Here is a 17,987-nt window from a genome sequence, read left to right as displayed (position 1 = left end):
TCCTAGCTAACATGGTGAAAACCCTTCTCTACTAAAAATACAAAAATTAGCTCGGCGTGGTGGCATGCACCTGTAGTCCCAGCTACTCAGGAAACTGAGGCAGGAGAATTGCTTGAACCCGGAAGGCAGAGGTTGCAGTGAGCCAAGATCCCACGACTGCACTCCAGCCTGGTGACAGAGCGAGATTCTGTCTCAAAAAAAAAAAAAAAAAAAAAAAGAGTTCATTGCCAATTCAGTTTTGTTGATAGAGATTATTGTAGCCTCTATAACATTAAAGACATCTGGCTTTTGACTGGTCCCACCAAGTACAAGGACTTCAACTTGTCTCTGATTTTCTTTTACAGAAAACTTAGTGTCGATAGTTCAATTGAGTCTCTGATATACTCAGGACAAAAGAATGTCCTGTTACACATAAACAACACTCAAGTGCAAATCTGGGAATTGTTCCTGTGCTGTCTTCATTTACCCAGTTTAACAGTAGAGTCTGAGAGACTGCCCACCAAATCTTTATCTTATATCAGTCCTTTCAATTGTTAGAATAGTTATTGAGAACTAATTCTGTGCTAAGTGCTCTACATACATTTTCTTAAATAATTCTCATAATTACATTGTGAAGTTAAGTTCTTGTAATTTCTGTTTTCAGATTTGGGAATTCAAACTTAGGATCACAGTACAGCTGGAATTGGAATATAAATCCATCTTTGATTTCATCTTGTCCTACTCAAATACAAAAGGCATGAATTATTTGAGGATCTGTATCAGGCATTGTGCTAATACAGCTGTGAATAAGACCTTTACGAATTTTGCTTTCATAAAGCATCTGTTTTACAGAAGTAAAGATAGTATTAGAATGTAATTTAAAGTGGGAATTTATGTTCCAAAAGGGGAAGAACAAGATGTACAGTAGCCTACATCAGGAGGACTTAGGTTTGTTTTTGGAGGCTGTGTATGATAAAGACTTTAGGCAATAAGAAAGAAGATCCTTCAGTAATTAAGGTGAAAATGTGACAATGGCTTGAGCTTGGTTATTGGATAGAAATGGAGAATGAAAGAAGGAAAAGATGAGAGAAAATTAGGCAAAGGAATTAAGAAGGTATGAGGACAAAATGGACATGGGCCATGAGGAATGAAGAAAGGCAAAGATGTTTTCCAAGAGGCTGTCCTGGATAAAGAGTAAATGCAAATAATATTGAGTAATGCTGAAACCATGCTCAGGTAAGCAGACTGGGGGAAATGCTTGCTTCATTTTGAGCACATTAAACTTGAGGTGTCTTTGAGAAATCCAAATGGAGATGTCTAATAACTGCCTGAACAAAATGGCCTAGACTTTGGAAGAATGGATTAGGCTAGATGCATAGACTTGGAAACTATTTGGGTCTCTGAAGCCATGAGAATTAAAAAAGTAACCTAGGAAGTCTCTATAATGCGAAGACAAAGGCAGCTTTTGAGTGAGGGCTAAGAGAAAACCAAAAGTCACAGGTAGGACCATCTGTATCTAATGTATCCCATCTTCGGTGAAATGCACACTCCTAGTTTCTTTTTGAATTCCATCATGCATAGATGGATTTAATTTCCAGAGATGCTATGAATACCAACAGGAGCTTGGAAAAAAGGAACTCCTAGTTCATTTTAGAACTGAATGTACCTAATGCACCCCATCTTCAATGAAATGCACACTCCTAATTCCTTTTTGAATTCCAACACGCATACAGAGATTTAATTTCTAGAGATGCTGTGAGTACCAACAGAAGCTCGGAAAATGAGTGTCTTCTCTTACTTGGACTGGGATTAGAAGATGTCCTCAAGACTAGCAAACAATACAGTCAGGATGGCTAAAGGTGACCCCAAGAAATCAAAGGGCAAGATGTCTGCTTATGCCTTCTTTGTGCAGACGTGCAGAGAAGAACATAAGAAGAAAAACCCAGAAGTCCCTGTCAATTTTGCAGAATTTTCCAAGAAATGCTCTGAGAGGTGGAAGACAATGTCCGGGAAAGAGAAATCTAAATTTGATGAAATGGCAAAGGCGGATAAAGTGCGCTATGATCGGGAAATGAAGGATTATGGACCAGCTAAGGGAGGCAAGAAGAAGAAGGATCCTAATGCCCCCAAAAGGCCGCCGTCTGGCTTCTTCCTGTTCTGCTCAGAATTCCGCCCCAAGATCAAATCCACAAACCCTGGCATCTCTATTGGAGATGTGGCAAAAAAGCTGGGTGAGATGTGGAATAACCTAAATGACAGCGAAAAACAGCCTTACATCACTAAGGTGGCAAAGCTGAAGGAGAAGTATGAGAAGGATGTTGCTGACTATAAGTCGAAGGGAAAGTTTGATGGTGCAAAGGGTCCTGCTAAAGTTGCCCGGAAAAATGTGGAAGAGGAAGATGAAGACGACGAGGAGGAAGAGGAGGAGGAGGAGGAGGAGGCGGAGGAGGAGGAGGAGGAATAAAAAACCTGTTTATCTGTCAAAAAAAAAAAGATGTCCTCAATATCTTCACTTCTGAATAAAAATTCGCATGTCACATTCGCCTTGTCTTCTCTTTTCATGCCTGATGGGATACAGACTTCCATGTCATGACCAGCTTCTTTTGGTTTCTCTGCACACATTTCTGGAGGCTTGAAAGCCTTGTTTTATGGTTGGAGGTAATCAAATAAGAAAAAGGTACACAAGTACAGGCATTACAATCAAAATTGCAGTTCCAGCTCATGGTTTCTTATCTCAAGCTCTAGAAATGTACTCATTAATGAAAATACAAATTTAATATATTTTCTGAGTACATTATTGCTAATACAATTGAGGGCTCACAATATGCGTGGAGATCAGATTACATATTTGTAGTTTATATGAATTTTCTTATTTAGTATTTCCCTCAACTCGGATGCTATATTTTTTTCAGTTACTTTTTACAAATAAAGAGAATGTGGTTCCAAGAGGACAATACATTTAAGGACATGTGACTAATCAGTGGCAGAATTAAGGTGGAAATTCAGGCCTCTGTCTATTCCCAGCCGCAGTGATTCTATATTACTGTAATACATCTCCATTGGTCTGTTTGAGAATGAATGCAATCTTAGTAACTTTGGTGAGTAATACTATCAGATTGCTGAGGTTGAATCTAGACTCTACAACCTGGTAGCTTTGTGACCTTGGGTAAGCCCCTTCTCATCCTGAGCCCCAGTTTCCTTACCATTAAAATGGGGATAAAACAATAGTACCTACCTCATGCATTGTTATAGATTAGGTATCATAATGTTGGTAGCATTTTCAGTAGGACACCTGACACAAAGTCAGTGCTCAGCAACTCTCAGTTCCTATAGTTACTATTATAATTTTTGCATAAGAGTTGCTATGGGCAATAGACAATTTCTATGGGTACAAATGTGGTTTTATTTCATTGTTTCTCAAACTTATGTGCTTGAAGATTTTAAAGGGAGCGGGACTTGGTATTGTGAGAAACAGCCATTTCTCTATCATCTCTTTCTTAAAAAATAGACTTATAACACCTTTATTTGAATTTTTCGACACTATAGTACCCCAGATTTCAGGGGTAGTTGGTCAAGCATCCTTTGGTGTTATAGAGGCTTTTGTGGGGGTTAGGGAAGGAGCTACATAGAATATGGCATTGTCAATTCATAAAGAAATAAGTTGAAGTTAAAGAAGATAAGTGCCAGTCAGCAGAAAAATGAATTGACACGAGCCTGTAATTATCCACCACATTAAAATCAACCCCAAGTGAGAAGCCCTTTATCCAGATGCCCTTCTCTGTGTAAAGTATCTTCTAGTTAACACAGTATCTAAAGACAGTAAGCAGAATTGAAAATAGCAGTGATCTAAAATTTCTGTCCGAAGATTTTGTTTGTTTACTCTGTGTGTTTGGTTGCAAGGACTCGTTGTAGAAGTGTGAGCAGTTGGGAGCAGAGAGTGAAGTGAGACATTCAGGTGACAGCAACCCTGTGTGGGTAACAGCACGTATGGAGGCTGGTGATATCAAAAAGACAATTTGGCTTGCTTTGCTTTGGCATTGTCTGAAGTGTTAGTATAGAGGTTTTGAAATGTGTTGTCAGACACTTCACAGGAGATTTTTGTCTCTGTAGAGGGTTCTCAATGTTGTCTCCTCACTCACAAAATTCTAAGTTGACTCATTTTCACACTTACCCACTGCAGATCCCTTTATTGTCCCCTCTAAATATATGATTAGTATGACTTAGTTTTAAGAAGTATATTAAGTAACAGAGACACACAGCTTAATTATTACACCACTTATTGTTACTTATTGTTTGGCCCTATCTAACTCATCAGCCTCTGTCTCACAGAATTTCATTGTTCTGTGGGTTTCCACCACCATGGCTTTCTCTCAAATTTTTTATCAAAATGAATGGCTTTGGCCAGTGGCTCACACCTATAATCCCAGTACTTTGGGAGGCAGAGAGGGGAGGGTCATGAGGTCAAGAGATCGAGATCATTCTGGCCAACATGGTGAAACCCTGTCTCTACTAAAAATACAAAAACTGGCTGGGTGTAGTGTCATGCACCTGTAATCCCAGCTACTCGGGAGACTGAGGCAGGAGAATCGCTTGAACCCAGGAGGCAGAAGTTGCAGTTAGCTGAGATAGTGCCACTGCACTCCAGCCTGGTGACAGAGTGAGACTCCATCTCCAAAAACAAAACAAAACACAACAACAGCAACAACAAAATATTACGGCTTTTATGCATGCTGTCTTCTATGCCTGCAATGCTGCTCACCCACTAGCTGGAGCTGTACCTACATTTCAAGTTTCCTGTCATGTCTTCACAGAAGTCTTCTTACCTCCCCAACCTCCTTTACATTCCTTGTTATTGCATCCTCTTCAAGGACAGAATTCTTTACCTTCTAAATGGGTGGTTCACTTGTATATGTTTAGGTATGATTAGATCATGGTCTATTTCTCCTGCTGGACTATAGTTTTCATGAGATCAAGGGGCTGTCTTTGTTCAGCATTATGAGATTAAGTATTTGGGATAATTCCTGGCACACAGTAAATGCTCCAAAAGTAATTGCTGAATGAATGAGTGAATGAGTCTGTCTAGCAGAGGAGATTACAAGTCAACGAAGATTATAGTACATCACAGTGAGTTATGAGAAATGTTATACAGGCTGCTCCAAGGACCTAGAGGAGGGCATTGTTAATTTTGGGCATAGAGGCTTGAGGAAGGACCTCTGAAACTGATGATTCAAGTTGAGTAATGAAGAGTCAGATGGAATGAAGAAGGGGTATTGAGAATGCATTTTTTTTTTTTTTTTGAGATGGAGTTTCGCTCTTGTTACCCAGGCTGGAGTGCAATGGCACCGTCTCGGCTCACCGCAACCTCCGCCTCCTGGGTTCAGGCAATTCTCCTGCCTCAGCCTCCTGAGTAGCTGGGATTACAGGCACGTGCCACCATGCCCAGCTAATTTTTTGTATTTTTAGTAGAGACGGGGTTTCACCATTTTGACCAGGATGGTCTCGATCTCTTGACCTCATGATCCACCCGCCTCAGCCTCCCAAAGTGCTGAGATTACAGGCATGAGCCACCGCGCCTGGCCGAGAATGCATTTTTATCAGAGAGATTAACTAGGGTTGAGAGATGAGACAAGATAATGGCAGTCTTGAAATTAGGGAATGAGGAGAAATGGATGGATTTGGAATGTAAATATATGGAACATGATTGATGATGGTGTGTATGTTGGAGGGAGTGCTTAAGCAAGAGGCTAGTGTGGCTCAATGGTGGGTTATTGTTCTCCTAGGGAGCAAATATAAGAAGCACTCTGAATCTTTCCTACCCTTGCTTCTGATTCTGTCTTCTGCCCATTATTTCCAGCAGTTCCCACTTGGGACCACACATCTATGCCTACCATGTCCTGGAAGAAACGAAATAACTTCTCTAAGGCTTCAGGTTCCTTCTTTGTAAAGTGGGGATAATAATAGTACCTATCTTATAAGGCTTTTATGCAGATAATATAAAGTAATAAATTCAATAAACAGGGTCTGGCACATAGTAAGAACTCCAACTACAAACCAATAAAATTACCAGTTTTAGGCTGCTACTCTAAGTAGTGTCCCAAGACTGGGTAATGTATAATGGAAAGATGTTTAATGGATTCACAGTTCCACATGACAGGGGAGGCCTCACAATCATGGCAAAAGGCAAAGGAGGAGCAAAGGCACGAATTACATGGCAGCAGGCAAGACAGCATGAGCAGAGGAATTGCCTTATATAAAACCATCATATCTCATGAGACTTACTCACTATCACAAGAACAGCATGGGAAAACCTGCTCCCATTATTCAGTTACCTCCCACTGGGTGCCTCCCATAACGTGGGAATTATGGGAGCTACAATTCAAGATGAGATTTGGGTGGGGACATAGCAAAACTGTATCAATGGGTAATTAATATCCTATTGTTTGAACTGGTGTTGGGGGTGGGTAGGTTTTTAGAAACTCAAGGAGCTTCAGAGGATGGAGAAACATATATCATTAATTTTTAAAAATGTTACTCATCTGTATAAGTTCATACACAGGCCCCAGAAGGGGATACAAGTTTTATTACTTCTGTATATAAAGTTATCAGGGTCTTTCACATAGAAATGTGAAAGTATCCTCAGCAGCTTCCAGTGTTGTTGCAGAAAGACAGGGCTATAGATTTTCCTAGAAGTGTGAAATAATTCACAAGGTTTGCTCGTTATTCATATGGACAGCACATTAATAACACAGGACCCTAGAATCCTGCCTTATCTAGGCTGAAGCCCAGCTAAAGAGATGAGGAGCTGACTCCTCAGATTTAGAACAATATTTTTCCTGCTTTCTGGAAAAAAAAAAAAAAGGATGAAAAGTGCTGTCATATCAGAGAAGACCAGGTCTTTGAAAACACCTGCACTCTCTAGAGATAAATGAAAACCAATGAGTTTGGGGCTATTTTAGGGAAATGTCTTTGTTTGTGAATTTGAGGTTATTTGTAAAGAAGTTTATGGCAGCTAGACAACTGACATGGATTTAGGGTGTGCAGTGCCATGATCTCCCTCTTTTTCTAACACACACACGACATACACCCCATGACAGATATTTGTGCAGAGAATTTTGCCTCTCTCAGGTGGCTACACAGATGCACTTTACAATGAGACTTGCTATATTAATCCAAGTATATGCACTAAATATTATTTTATATATAGTTTTATATTAAAATAACATCAAAATTCTGAAAAGATTTCTTAGAGGATACCCAGAGTCATGAATCTGATCCTGTTGAGAAAATGCAGATAATTAAACATCCAAAAACTGTTGCTAAAGTCATTGCAAGCAATTATAATGCATATAATTAGTATTATGTTCCCCAAACAGCCAGTCGCATCACAAAATTTCCTATTTATCATATTCCTTTTTGGCGAACCCCATAGAGAAGAGTGGCTAACTAATTGTGTTTGCAAGCTGTTTATCACCAAATATGATATAAACGTAATTTTTCTCTCTCTCTTCCTTAAGACTGGGTATTACCAAACTTTTCATCTCTGCCTATGTGATTGATGAAACACTGTAGTTCAGTGTTTAATTTACATTTCTTCAACTGAGTGATGTTAAGCATTTTTTCCATGTTTACCTGCCATTTGTATTTCTTTCAGTGAAATACTTATTTCCTTGTGCTAAAAAACATAGGTTCAGACCAGTCTGTACAATATGATATCACTTTTATTTATAAGTTTTACATGTGTGTATCTGTAGGCCTGCATGTACCAAAATATTTTCTGTAAGGATGTGTAGAAATATGATGACAGTAATTTCATCTGGCAATTATAATGTGAAAGGATTAGTGGGAAAAAAAAGAGAGAATTACTTTAATGTTCATCCTTTCTTTGTTGTGTTTATACACATACATTTCTTTTGTAAAAATGTTTAATTGACAAATAATTATGGGGTACAATGTGATGTTTCAAAGTATATTTATATTGTGGAATGTATGCATACATTTATATTCACAACAGATTATATGTATTACTTTGATTAAAGAATACATTTTTTCTTTACTGTATTTATATAATACATTTTCAAAATTAATTTATTCAAAATTAGTTTAATTCAATTGAGATTAGTAGGTAAACGACTGTATGAACTAGTTGCCACACATTCTACTGTCTTTAAGGATAAGGTAGAAACATCAACCTGCCAGAGCCTAGTGCAATAATAAGAAATAGCAACCCTTGGCCGCGCGCGGTGGCTCAAGCCTGTAATCCCAGCACTTTGGGAGGCCGAGGCGGGTGGATCACAAGGTCAAGAGATCGAGACCATCCTGATCAAACACGGTGAAACCCCGTCTCTACTAAAAATACAAAAAATTAGCCGGGCTTGGTGGCACGTGCCTGTAATCCCAGCTACTCAGGAGGCTGAGGCAGAATTGCCTGAACCCAGGAGGCGGAGGTTGTGGTGAGCCGAGATCGCGCCATTGCACTCCAGCCTGGGTAACAAGAGCGAAACTCTGTCTCAAAACAAAACAAAACAAAACAAAACAGAAATAGCAAGCCTTGTGGGAAACTGGTTGTCCCATCCAAAGGCATGCAAAGTCAATTTTTTCAATACTCTGCTGACCTCAGGAACAGGTCTGAGAATGGTTTCTACCAGTGGGCTGGCAACTGGCAACTGCTGCTCTAAACTAGAAAACAATAAAAAACACAACAACATCTGCTCTTAGAAGGATAGATACATATGATGACCTAATTCCAGTTCTCTTTATTAGGAGGAACACCTGTAGAGACCTATCTTTTATTAGGCAGTATAAAAAGCTTTGTTCTTTGTATACTGCCTAATAAAAGATAGGTCTCTACAGGTGTTCTTGTACATCCATCCTCTCATTCCTCTTATGAATGTAGACTTGGATCCCTCACACACCTGGACACGCTTAAGTGCCAAGTTGGGGACTAAACGCTGTTTCAAAGAGAATTTACATAAGATTCAGAAATTATGCCTGAAAGTGCCATCACTTCACTAATGATGTTATGGAAGATCCTCTTCTAATAAGAACAATGGAATTTCCCTTTAGAAATGACTTATGATAAAGCCAGTTGCAGTCAGCATTCCATCTACTAAACAAGATGGGGTGTGTTTACAAAAAACAAAGCAAGTTTCAAACAAAGACAGTAATGAAGGGACCACAGCCAGCCTCTGTGGCATGAATCCCTGATCCACCACAACAATTCATTATCTCAGTATTTCATTGTGTGCGGATGACAAGTGACAAATGGCAGAACCAAAATAGGTCCTCTCTGTCCCCTAAAACGTTTAATATTTGTGAATATAAATAAGGGCTTAAGCTTTGTCATACTATGCTTGCTCTGGAAGCTCTCTAGATGATTTCCAAGCTGCAGTTGAGCCCTACATTTCACTGAGATACTATAAATCATGTCAGTACAGTAACAGTTGTGTAATGCTTGGCCAGCCAGTCTTTGGAAACACACTGAGCTATCTATGGGCATCACACTATCCATGAACTCAGAAGATTTAAGACATTCCTGAAAAACAAATCATAGTCCGCAGACTCTATAGCACCATGGCCCCAAGTCAATTTCATGGAACTTTGGGAATCAGAGGAGATAAATAAATGTTACAGTTAAAAAGACTTCTTAAAAGTATGGGAAATAATGGGTTCAAGTTTAGTAAGTTACTTGTCTGCAGAACTTCTCAGAGCCTTTAATACACTATCGTGCTTTGGAAGGCTAAGCGGAGGCTATTATACATAATACTTCTCACACATATTTCATGTTATTCTATGAAAAACTGTTGCTGAATTTCACATTTCCTTCAATACTCAAATCTTTTTCTCTGCTATGGCTGTCTCTAGGGATTATGATGGTATGTGGTCAAGAAAATTTTATCATGTCTTTTCCAAAGGAGCAATCACCAGAAGGAATTTTTGCAGAGGTTCTTGTTCTAGAATCTCATATAATGCCACTTGAAACAAATTAAAGGTACATCTGTCAAATAAATTTTATTTTGTTAAAAATTTTTTATAAACTGTAAGACTGAATGTAAACAGTTTTTGGGAAAAATGAATCAAGGCATTTTATGGATAGGTGTATTAATGTTCCTTCTAAGCATTTATTTACTAACTTCTCTCTTGTACTACCCTTAGTCTCTGACCCTCTCTTTCTCATAAGGCTCTTTGTAAAATGTTCCTTGCTCTCACGGTCTGTCTGTCTCCTTCCCTGTCAGTCTTTCTTCCTGGGTCTTACTAAGTCTTTATGTAGCTCTTCTCTGTCTCATTTGCTCTTATCTTGGAGGCTAAGTATGATGAGCCAGGAGCAAAACTTCTGATATAAGATTTTTTCTTCACAGAAATAGCCAGAAATGTGATTACTTTTTCATTGCATTAACTAATAGTTTTTTCTTTTTCTTTTTTTAAAACTGGGGTTTCACTGCTGTAATAGAAAGTTCTCTGATGCAGCCTGGCCTCTTTGTTAACGCTTTCTCTCACTGGTGATCCAGTGTAAGAAGACAAGAACACCAGGTGAAGATTGCTAGTAATCAGTCATTGAAATAGTCATAATTTACACGGAATGAGAAGGAAGACTGATAAACTTATCATGGGGGCTTTTCCTTAATTACAGTTATGTTAAAATCCACAATGCATTACAGGACCTCCCCTACTAACAAGTAGTTAAAATTTCCCCCAATATATTTGTCCATGTTAGAAACAAATATAAATTATATGACAGTAAAATCCTAAATAGAGATCATTTCACCACTCCCACCATGCCTTAAACAATGAAGCTTCAATTATTCTATAAAAATAAAAGCACTGAAAGAACTGTTTATAAAAATGCTCCTCATTGCTCTATAACGATGACCTAAGAAAGTACAATCATCTTTATGATGTAGAAAGAAAAGGGGCAGGTATTGCCCAATGAACTGGGCATTTCTGTAAGCATCCACATGGTTGGGCTTACTTCCCCTTCTCACCCAGATAATTTGTATCTTGTAAGAATGCCCTTGGAATATAATGTGTTCATATTAGATACGGGTTTGCCTATGTTTGATGAATGATGAGGCCTGAAGACATGCCAGGCTGACTTTGTGGCTCTGCCATGACTGTCTGTGTGAGTTTTGAATCAGTCACCAAAGCTCTCTGAGCCTCAGTTTTCTGATGAATGAAATGGAAATAATAGGAGGACACACCTTATAGGGTTAGAGTTAGAACTAAATAAGTGTATAGACAGAGTAGTTGGGAGAGTGGCACATAGTAAGCCTTAAAAAATGTTAGCCATGTTTTTTATTATTCTTATCATTACTGGTATTAATTATATTCCTTTCTTTTTTAAACTTTGAGATTGATACTATTTTCAGGCCATTATAGATTAATTAGAAACATAGAATGTAACTTCATAAGCCCTCCAGAAATTTATTTTTGTTTGTTTTATATCATTTGCTTGGAAAAAATTGTTCTCTTAAATAAATAGGTTTATTTTGAATCTTCATCCTCTTGTTTACAAATCTTTATTTGATTGTAACTTTTAGTCCCTGAGAATTACCTGGAAATTACTGAAAGGCTATAGGTAATATTTTTAATTGTTCTCAACTAAAGATACCAGGTAGTGTGTGCCCCACTTCCATTTTGGGTTATAGATTAATTAAGTAATAATTAGGGTGCAATGACATATATTCCTTCAGAATAGTGCTAGGCACAGGTTCAAGGATATAAAGATTTTATAAGTATTTATAAATGACTACTTCATAAGTTTGACGGTGTTTATTTTAGTGTTTTCATTTTTGAAATAAAAGACCACCACTTAAAATTTTCTCCAAATATATATTATACTTTTGAATAAGCTGCTGAGATTTTACCCCAAAATTTCTGTTCCATTTTAAATAATCAGCTTTCAGATTTTCAATCTTAAAACAATTCAATATATGCTTCTTTTAAAATGATAGCTCTTCTCCTGTTTTTGAAAACAGTGTAAAAGGCAACTGACCTGCAATTTCAGAGGAAGGCAAATAAGAGCAATTTGAATATTTACCATGAGAAATTCACTGAATAAGACAGAGTATGTTTAGGACAAACATGGTGTATAAATTATCAGCTGCTGTCATGCAGAGACATTGATGCCTGTCTATTCTTAAGGAATTGAGATTGGGAATGCAAGAAACATTGTAAATGTGCTAAACTGGAGATAACAGTTAAATAAATGGTGGTGTATCCACCTCTGAAAACCCCATATAGCTACTAACAATAATTTTCTTAAGAATATATATTCACTTGGGAAATGGTCATTACACAGTAAGTGAAACAAACCAACCATAAAAGTGTGCTACAGCATTTTAGTTCAATAAAATACCTATAATGTGAGTTTGCTCTTTAGTGGTGGGGTAAGACTGGAAGGACATATACTAATATGTTATCTTACAATGTAGTAATAATCCCAGGGCAATGATATCAAGGATGATTTTAATACATGAATGTATCTTTGAAATTTTCAAAATTCTGATTATAAACACACATTTCTGAAGATGACCTACTAGTATTAATGATATTCAGAATAATTAGTTGGAAGCATTTCTAAGAGAAGATGGTAGCTAAAATCCCACTGTATTCCATTAATATGAAACAAAACTCATAAAAAATATTTCTCTCTAAGCACTATCCATATTTTCTAGTGAGATAGAAAACAGTCTATCTAATTATATCATTTAGTGAGTCTTTGATGGGAGTTGGACATTGTGCAAAAGACATTATACGGAAGATTTTCTTAATCCTCAGCACAACATTATGAAGTAGAAATGACTATTATTCCCATTTCACAGATGAGCAAACTGATATTAGGAAGCAAATGCCATTCTATCAAAAATCTCCAGACATTACCAAGAATTAGGAAGTAAATATCATTCTATAAAAAATGTCATTCTATCAGTAATAGGTACAGCTGTGATTCCATCTAGGTATATCAAATTTCTCATTCCATGATGTTAATAACTACATTGAAATTTTAATCTATATTCACACTTTACATTTAATTTTCACATAGAGATCTAGGCCGTTGAAACAGCTTTGATCATAGCAACACAATAGACTTACTCATACATGCCAAAGGATCGAAGGATTTTAGAGGAGTAGAATGTTACCAAAAATATAAATAATCAACATGAGAATAAAGAACACTCAATACTTTATCGACTTTTGCCTAGACAGAAACTGTAGCCCTCTTGTTTGAAGCAACCACACCAAAACGTTCAGAGTTTCCAAAGTCGAACAAAGTTTTCCTGAGATAAAAATGTTGCTGTTATGTGGCTTAACTTCTCAGAGATCTTAGGGCTAGTTGCCATTCCCCCTCTGTCAGCATAAGCAATGCATTGTACTTTGTGTTTTGTATCCAAATCCTAAAGTAATTCTATTTCTCGATCATTAGAGATAAAAAATGAACTGGAAACAAAATGAAGATTTATAGTTAACAGCTTCAATGCTTTCTTTGGCAAAGAAATTGAGAAACCATCATAGTTTTATGTTTTATAACGCTTGTCGGCTTCTAGGGCCAAGAGTTTCTTCTTTAAGAAAGAGGGAAAGGCCGGGTGTGATGGCTCAAGCCTGTAATCCCAGCACTTTGGGAGGCCAAGGCGGGTGGATCACGAGGTCAAGAGATCGGGACCATCCTGGTCAACAAGGTGAAACCCCGTCTCTACTCAAAATACAAAAAATTAGCTGGGCACGGTGGCACGTGCCTGTAATCCCAGCTACTCAGGAGGCTGAGGCAGGAGAATTGCCTGAACCCAGGAGGCGGAGGTTGCGATAAGCCGAGATCGCGCCATTGCACTCCAGCCTGGGTAACAAGAGCGAAACTCTGTCTCCAAAAAAAAAAAAAAAAGAGGGAAATAGCTTTACTCATCTAGCTGCCCCTCTTTCCTGCATTAGAGGTGCTGACTGTGTTGACTGTAGTGTAGAATAACTAAATAATCACAGTGCTAGTTTTTCAACTTCAGCACCATTGACATTTTGAGCTGGAGAATTCTTCGTTGTGGGGATTCAGAGGGGTTGTCCTGTGCATTGCAGGATGTTCAATAGAATTCGTGGCCTCTACCCACTACATATCAATAGCAGCTCCCTTATTGTGACAAACACGTAGACCCAAATATCTCCAGACATTACCAAATAATCCCTGGGAGAAATTGCCCCTATTGAGAACTAGTCCCTGTATAACTCCAAACTTCACGTTTTTATGTCCTTTAAAAAATAATTTGATTGGCCAGGTGTGGTGGCTCATGCCTGTAATCCTAGCACTTTGGTAGGCCTAGGCAGGAGGGTTGCTTGAACCCAGGAGTTCTAGACAAGCCTAGGCTACATAGCACAACCTCGCCTCCACAGAAAATAAAAGGAAAGTTAGGCAGAGAGAGAATGATTGCTTGAGCCTGTGAGTTTGAGCCTGCAGTAAACTATGATGGTGACATGGCACACCACCAGGGAGACAGAGGAAGACTCTATCTCTAAAAAATAAAAGTAAAATAGTTGACCTTATTGTGGCGCATAATTGACTGCTGTATATGCCACATAAGCTTGCTTTTCCAGCTGTGACTAGTTGGGCAAAGGTTGATATATTGGCCCAAGTTGGGCCAATCCCATCCTGTCTTCTCAGATGATGTATTAAGACAGAAACTGAGTCAAATACATTTATGCCCTGAAGCTATACAATCATGCTGAGAGAGATTAGAGTCGGTACCATGGAAGGAAAAGCCTTATATCATTCTCTAATTCATTAGAAGGTAAAAACAAAAATCTTGAAGGGAGACAGTCTACACAGAAGAGAATTGGGTAAATAGAGATCAGAGATAGTTTGTTTCGTGAACAAAGAAAATGAGATGACAGCTACCTGAAGAATTTACAGATTCCATGAGGTGTGGCTGAATTTCCTATAATTGGTTCACCGAGATTCCTTTATTTTCTCAAAATACTTCCTCTTTACTTAGCCTAGCTTGAGTGTGTTTTGCTTTCTAACCACCTGCTGACCCATAATGAAAATACATAACATGAATCAGTCTAGAAGGTGTCCTTCCCTATCTGTATTTAGAGAAAGAATAACGAACACTAAGCCAAGGGATTCAGGCTCCATGTCCTGTTATGTGACTCTGAACAAGTGACTCGTTTCTTTGAGTCCTGATTTCTTAAATAAAGGATTTGAAAATCAACTCACACAGCTCTAAATTATGAAACACAAAGATGGGAGGAGAGATTTGTAATCCTTTTGTGCCTTGGACTCACTGTTTGACAGTAACATATAAAATTATCTTAAAGGTGGTAACCTAAATTTTTAGAGTCCCTTATGCTGGGCTGAAGAGTCAGTCAAGCCAGGACTTATCAACCATGGGATGAATGGAACACTATTCAACCCTTCCAAGCCTCAGTTTCTACATGTTGAAAATGGGAAGGAAAAACTTATCTCCTTGTGGTAAGCAGCTTCCACGGTGCCCACCGCCCCCACGCCCCCGCTCCCAGTGATCCCTGCTGCTACTCTTCCAGTTGTGGTCTACCACCACAATGAATAGGGGCTGCAGCGTATAAACTGTAGGATATTATGAAATAATGACATGTAACTTCTGAGGTGACATATAAAGGCTTCTGTATTGTTTTCTTGGATTACTCACTCTGAGAGAAGCCAGCTACCATGTTGTGAGGACACCAAGCTGTTTTGGAGAGGTTCACAAGGCAAGGAACCAAGACCACCTTCCAACAGCCATGTGAACAAGCTGTCTTAAAACCATTCTCCCGTATCAGTCAAACCTTCAGATCCTGATTGCAACCATGTAAGAGACTCTAACCCAGAATCTTATAAGTTTAATTCGTGACCCACAGAAACTGTGACATGATGTTTTTTGTTTTAAGCTGTTAAGTTTTGAGATTTGTTATATCACAATAAAGAACAAATATACTGATTTGTAGAATTTTTGGAAGGATTAAATAAAATAATGCAAGAGAAGTGTTAGCACAGGTTTTGACCCATGGTAAGCACAATAAGGGCTTATTAAATATGTATAGAATGAATGTTAGATATTGTTTTACTTATTATCATTATTACTGTCATCATTCTCTGTAGCCTCAGTCCAAAATCATTTCCCAAGTGAACTGGACCTTCAAGTGTCTTGACCTGAAAAATACTCCTTTACCCTAATTTGCTCTACGAAATTTCAAAAAAAGGCTATTTGAAACCCTAGAACTCAGAAGTATTAGTTCACTTTGTGCTGCTATAATGGAATACCTGAAAGTGGGCAATTTGTAATGAATAGAAATTTATCAGCTAACAGCACTAGAGGCTGGGAAGTACAAGATCAAGGAATCAGGTAAGGGTCTTCTTGCTGCATCATCACACGATGAGAGGCAGAAAAGCAAGGCTGCAAGAGAAGTATAAACTCACACTTTTATATTAGCATTAATTCCACCCATAAGGGCAGGGTCCCTGGTATGATTTAGATTTATGTTCCTGCCCAAATCTCAGGTCAAATTGTAATCCCCAGTGTTGGAACAGGGGCCTGGTGAGAGGTGACTGGCTCATGGAGGCAGACTTCCCCCTTGATGTTCTTGTGATAGTAAGTGAGTTCTCATAAGATCTGGTTGTCTAAAATTGTGTAGCACCACCCGCTTTGCTCTCTTCCTCCTTTCCTGGCCATGTAAAACCTGCTTGCTTCCCCTTTGCTGTCTGCCATGATTGGAAGTTTCCTGGGGGCCTCCATAGCCATGCTTCCTGTACAGCCTGTGGATCCATGAGCCAATTAAGCCTAGTTTCTTTATGAATTACCAAGTCTTGGGTATTTCCTTATAGCAGCATGAAAATAGACTCATACAGTTCCTCATAGCCCAATCACCTTCCAAAGATCCCACTTCCCAACTGCAATGGCAAACAAATTTCAACACGAATATTGAAGAAAAAAAACATTCAAACCATAACACCAGAGAAATAAGAATTCAGACTCGGCCGGGCGCGGTGGCTCAAGCCTGTAATCCCAGCACTTTGGGAGGCTGAGGCGGGTGGATCACGAGGTCAAGAGATCGAGACCATCCTGGTCAACATGGTGAAACCCCGTCTCTATTAAAAATACAAAAAATTAGCTGGGCATGGTGGCGCATGCCTGTAATCCCAGCTACTCAGGAGGCTGAGGCAGAAGAATTGCCTGAACCCAGGTGGCAGAGGTTGCGGTGAGCTGAGATTGCGCCATTGCACTCCAGCCTGGGTAATGAGAGCGAAACTCCGTCTCAAAAAAAAACAAAAAAAACAAAAAAAAAAAACAATTCAGACTCTGCTGAGGCTGGCATTTGTATAACTTTCTAACACTTTGGATACACCTTGTTCATCATCTGGAACCATATTAGATAAAACAAGAAATTACATTATGTATAGTGAATGCCAACATGAACTCTTCGAGTGGCAAAACCAGCTACCTACCATCAACGCAGGAAGGCCGGTTTCTAGTTGTTCCAGCTACTTTCCCAGGTAGACAGGAGCACTTTACTGTTTGCGACCGCTCTTCAATGCGATTCTTGTTACAACATCGGTGTGCTGCTATCACTTCACACGTCCCTCCTTCTGGCAAGACAGAAATAACAGGAGCACGGATTAGAAATAACTCAGTGACCATTCGAACCTCTGGAGTACATGCAGAGGGGTTGGGGAAAGTAATTGAAATTACAGCAACCGTTTCCATGAAATATAATTATGAAAGGACTCTCTTCTACTATGTGTAATCTTAGAGAAGATAGTGCTGTACTTCCAAAGCAACAAAGAATACCAATGTATAGCCCTCAAGATGTGGCAATTCTGGGCTATAGGTATTGAGAGGCAGTAAAGCAATGAATTGAGAGGTTTTGAACTAACACACCCAATAAAGATGTTCCCTGATTTAAATGCATTTTTTAGGAGCGCTCTGTTGTGTTATCACATTTAGGATTCTCTGAGCTCCCACTATTGATAACAACTGACAGTCCAGTGATACAGAACCTACAGTGGCAGGAAAACT

At 38.7% G+C, this 17,987-nt stretch overlaps 1 protein-coding gene and 1 pseudogene across 7 annotated transcripts in view; one reads left to right on the top strand and one right to left on the bottom strand.

The window, feature by feature from the left end:
* The window catches only part of TAFA1 (TAFA chemokine like family member 1), a 545,952-nt gene that overhangs the window by 111,115 nt on the left and 416,850 nt on the right, over positions 1 to 17,987 (bottom strand). For 4 of the 7 annotated variants that reach the window (XM_035276068.3, XM_002758535.6, XM_035276069.3 and 1 more), the window contains exon 3: positions 17,417 to 17,557. In XM_035276068.3, the coding sequence (XP_035131959.1) occupies positions 17,417 to 17,557 (141 nt within the window). The remainder of the gene's footprint in view (positions 1 to 17,416; positions 17,558 to 17,987) is intronic. The other 3 variants (XM_054245847.2, XM_035276071.3, XM_054245848.2) reach the window with 1 other exon arrangement.
* Positions 1,822 to 2,443, top strand: LOC103788288 (high mobility group protein B3 pseudogene; annotated as a pseudogene).

This window comes from Callithrix jacchus, chromosome 15, assembly GCF_049354715.1.
Source record: "Callithrix jacchus isolate 240 chromosome 15, calJac240_pri, whole genome shotgun sequence".
Classification (NCBI taxonomy): Eukaryota; Metazoa; Chordata; class Mammalia; order Primates; family Cebidae; genus Callithrix; species Callithrix jacchus.
The sequence above is the reverse complement of the archived record's forward strand: the minus strand, read 5'-3'. Positions and strand labels throughout refer to the sequence as shown.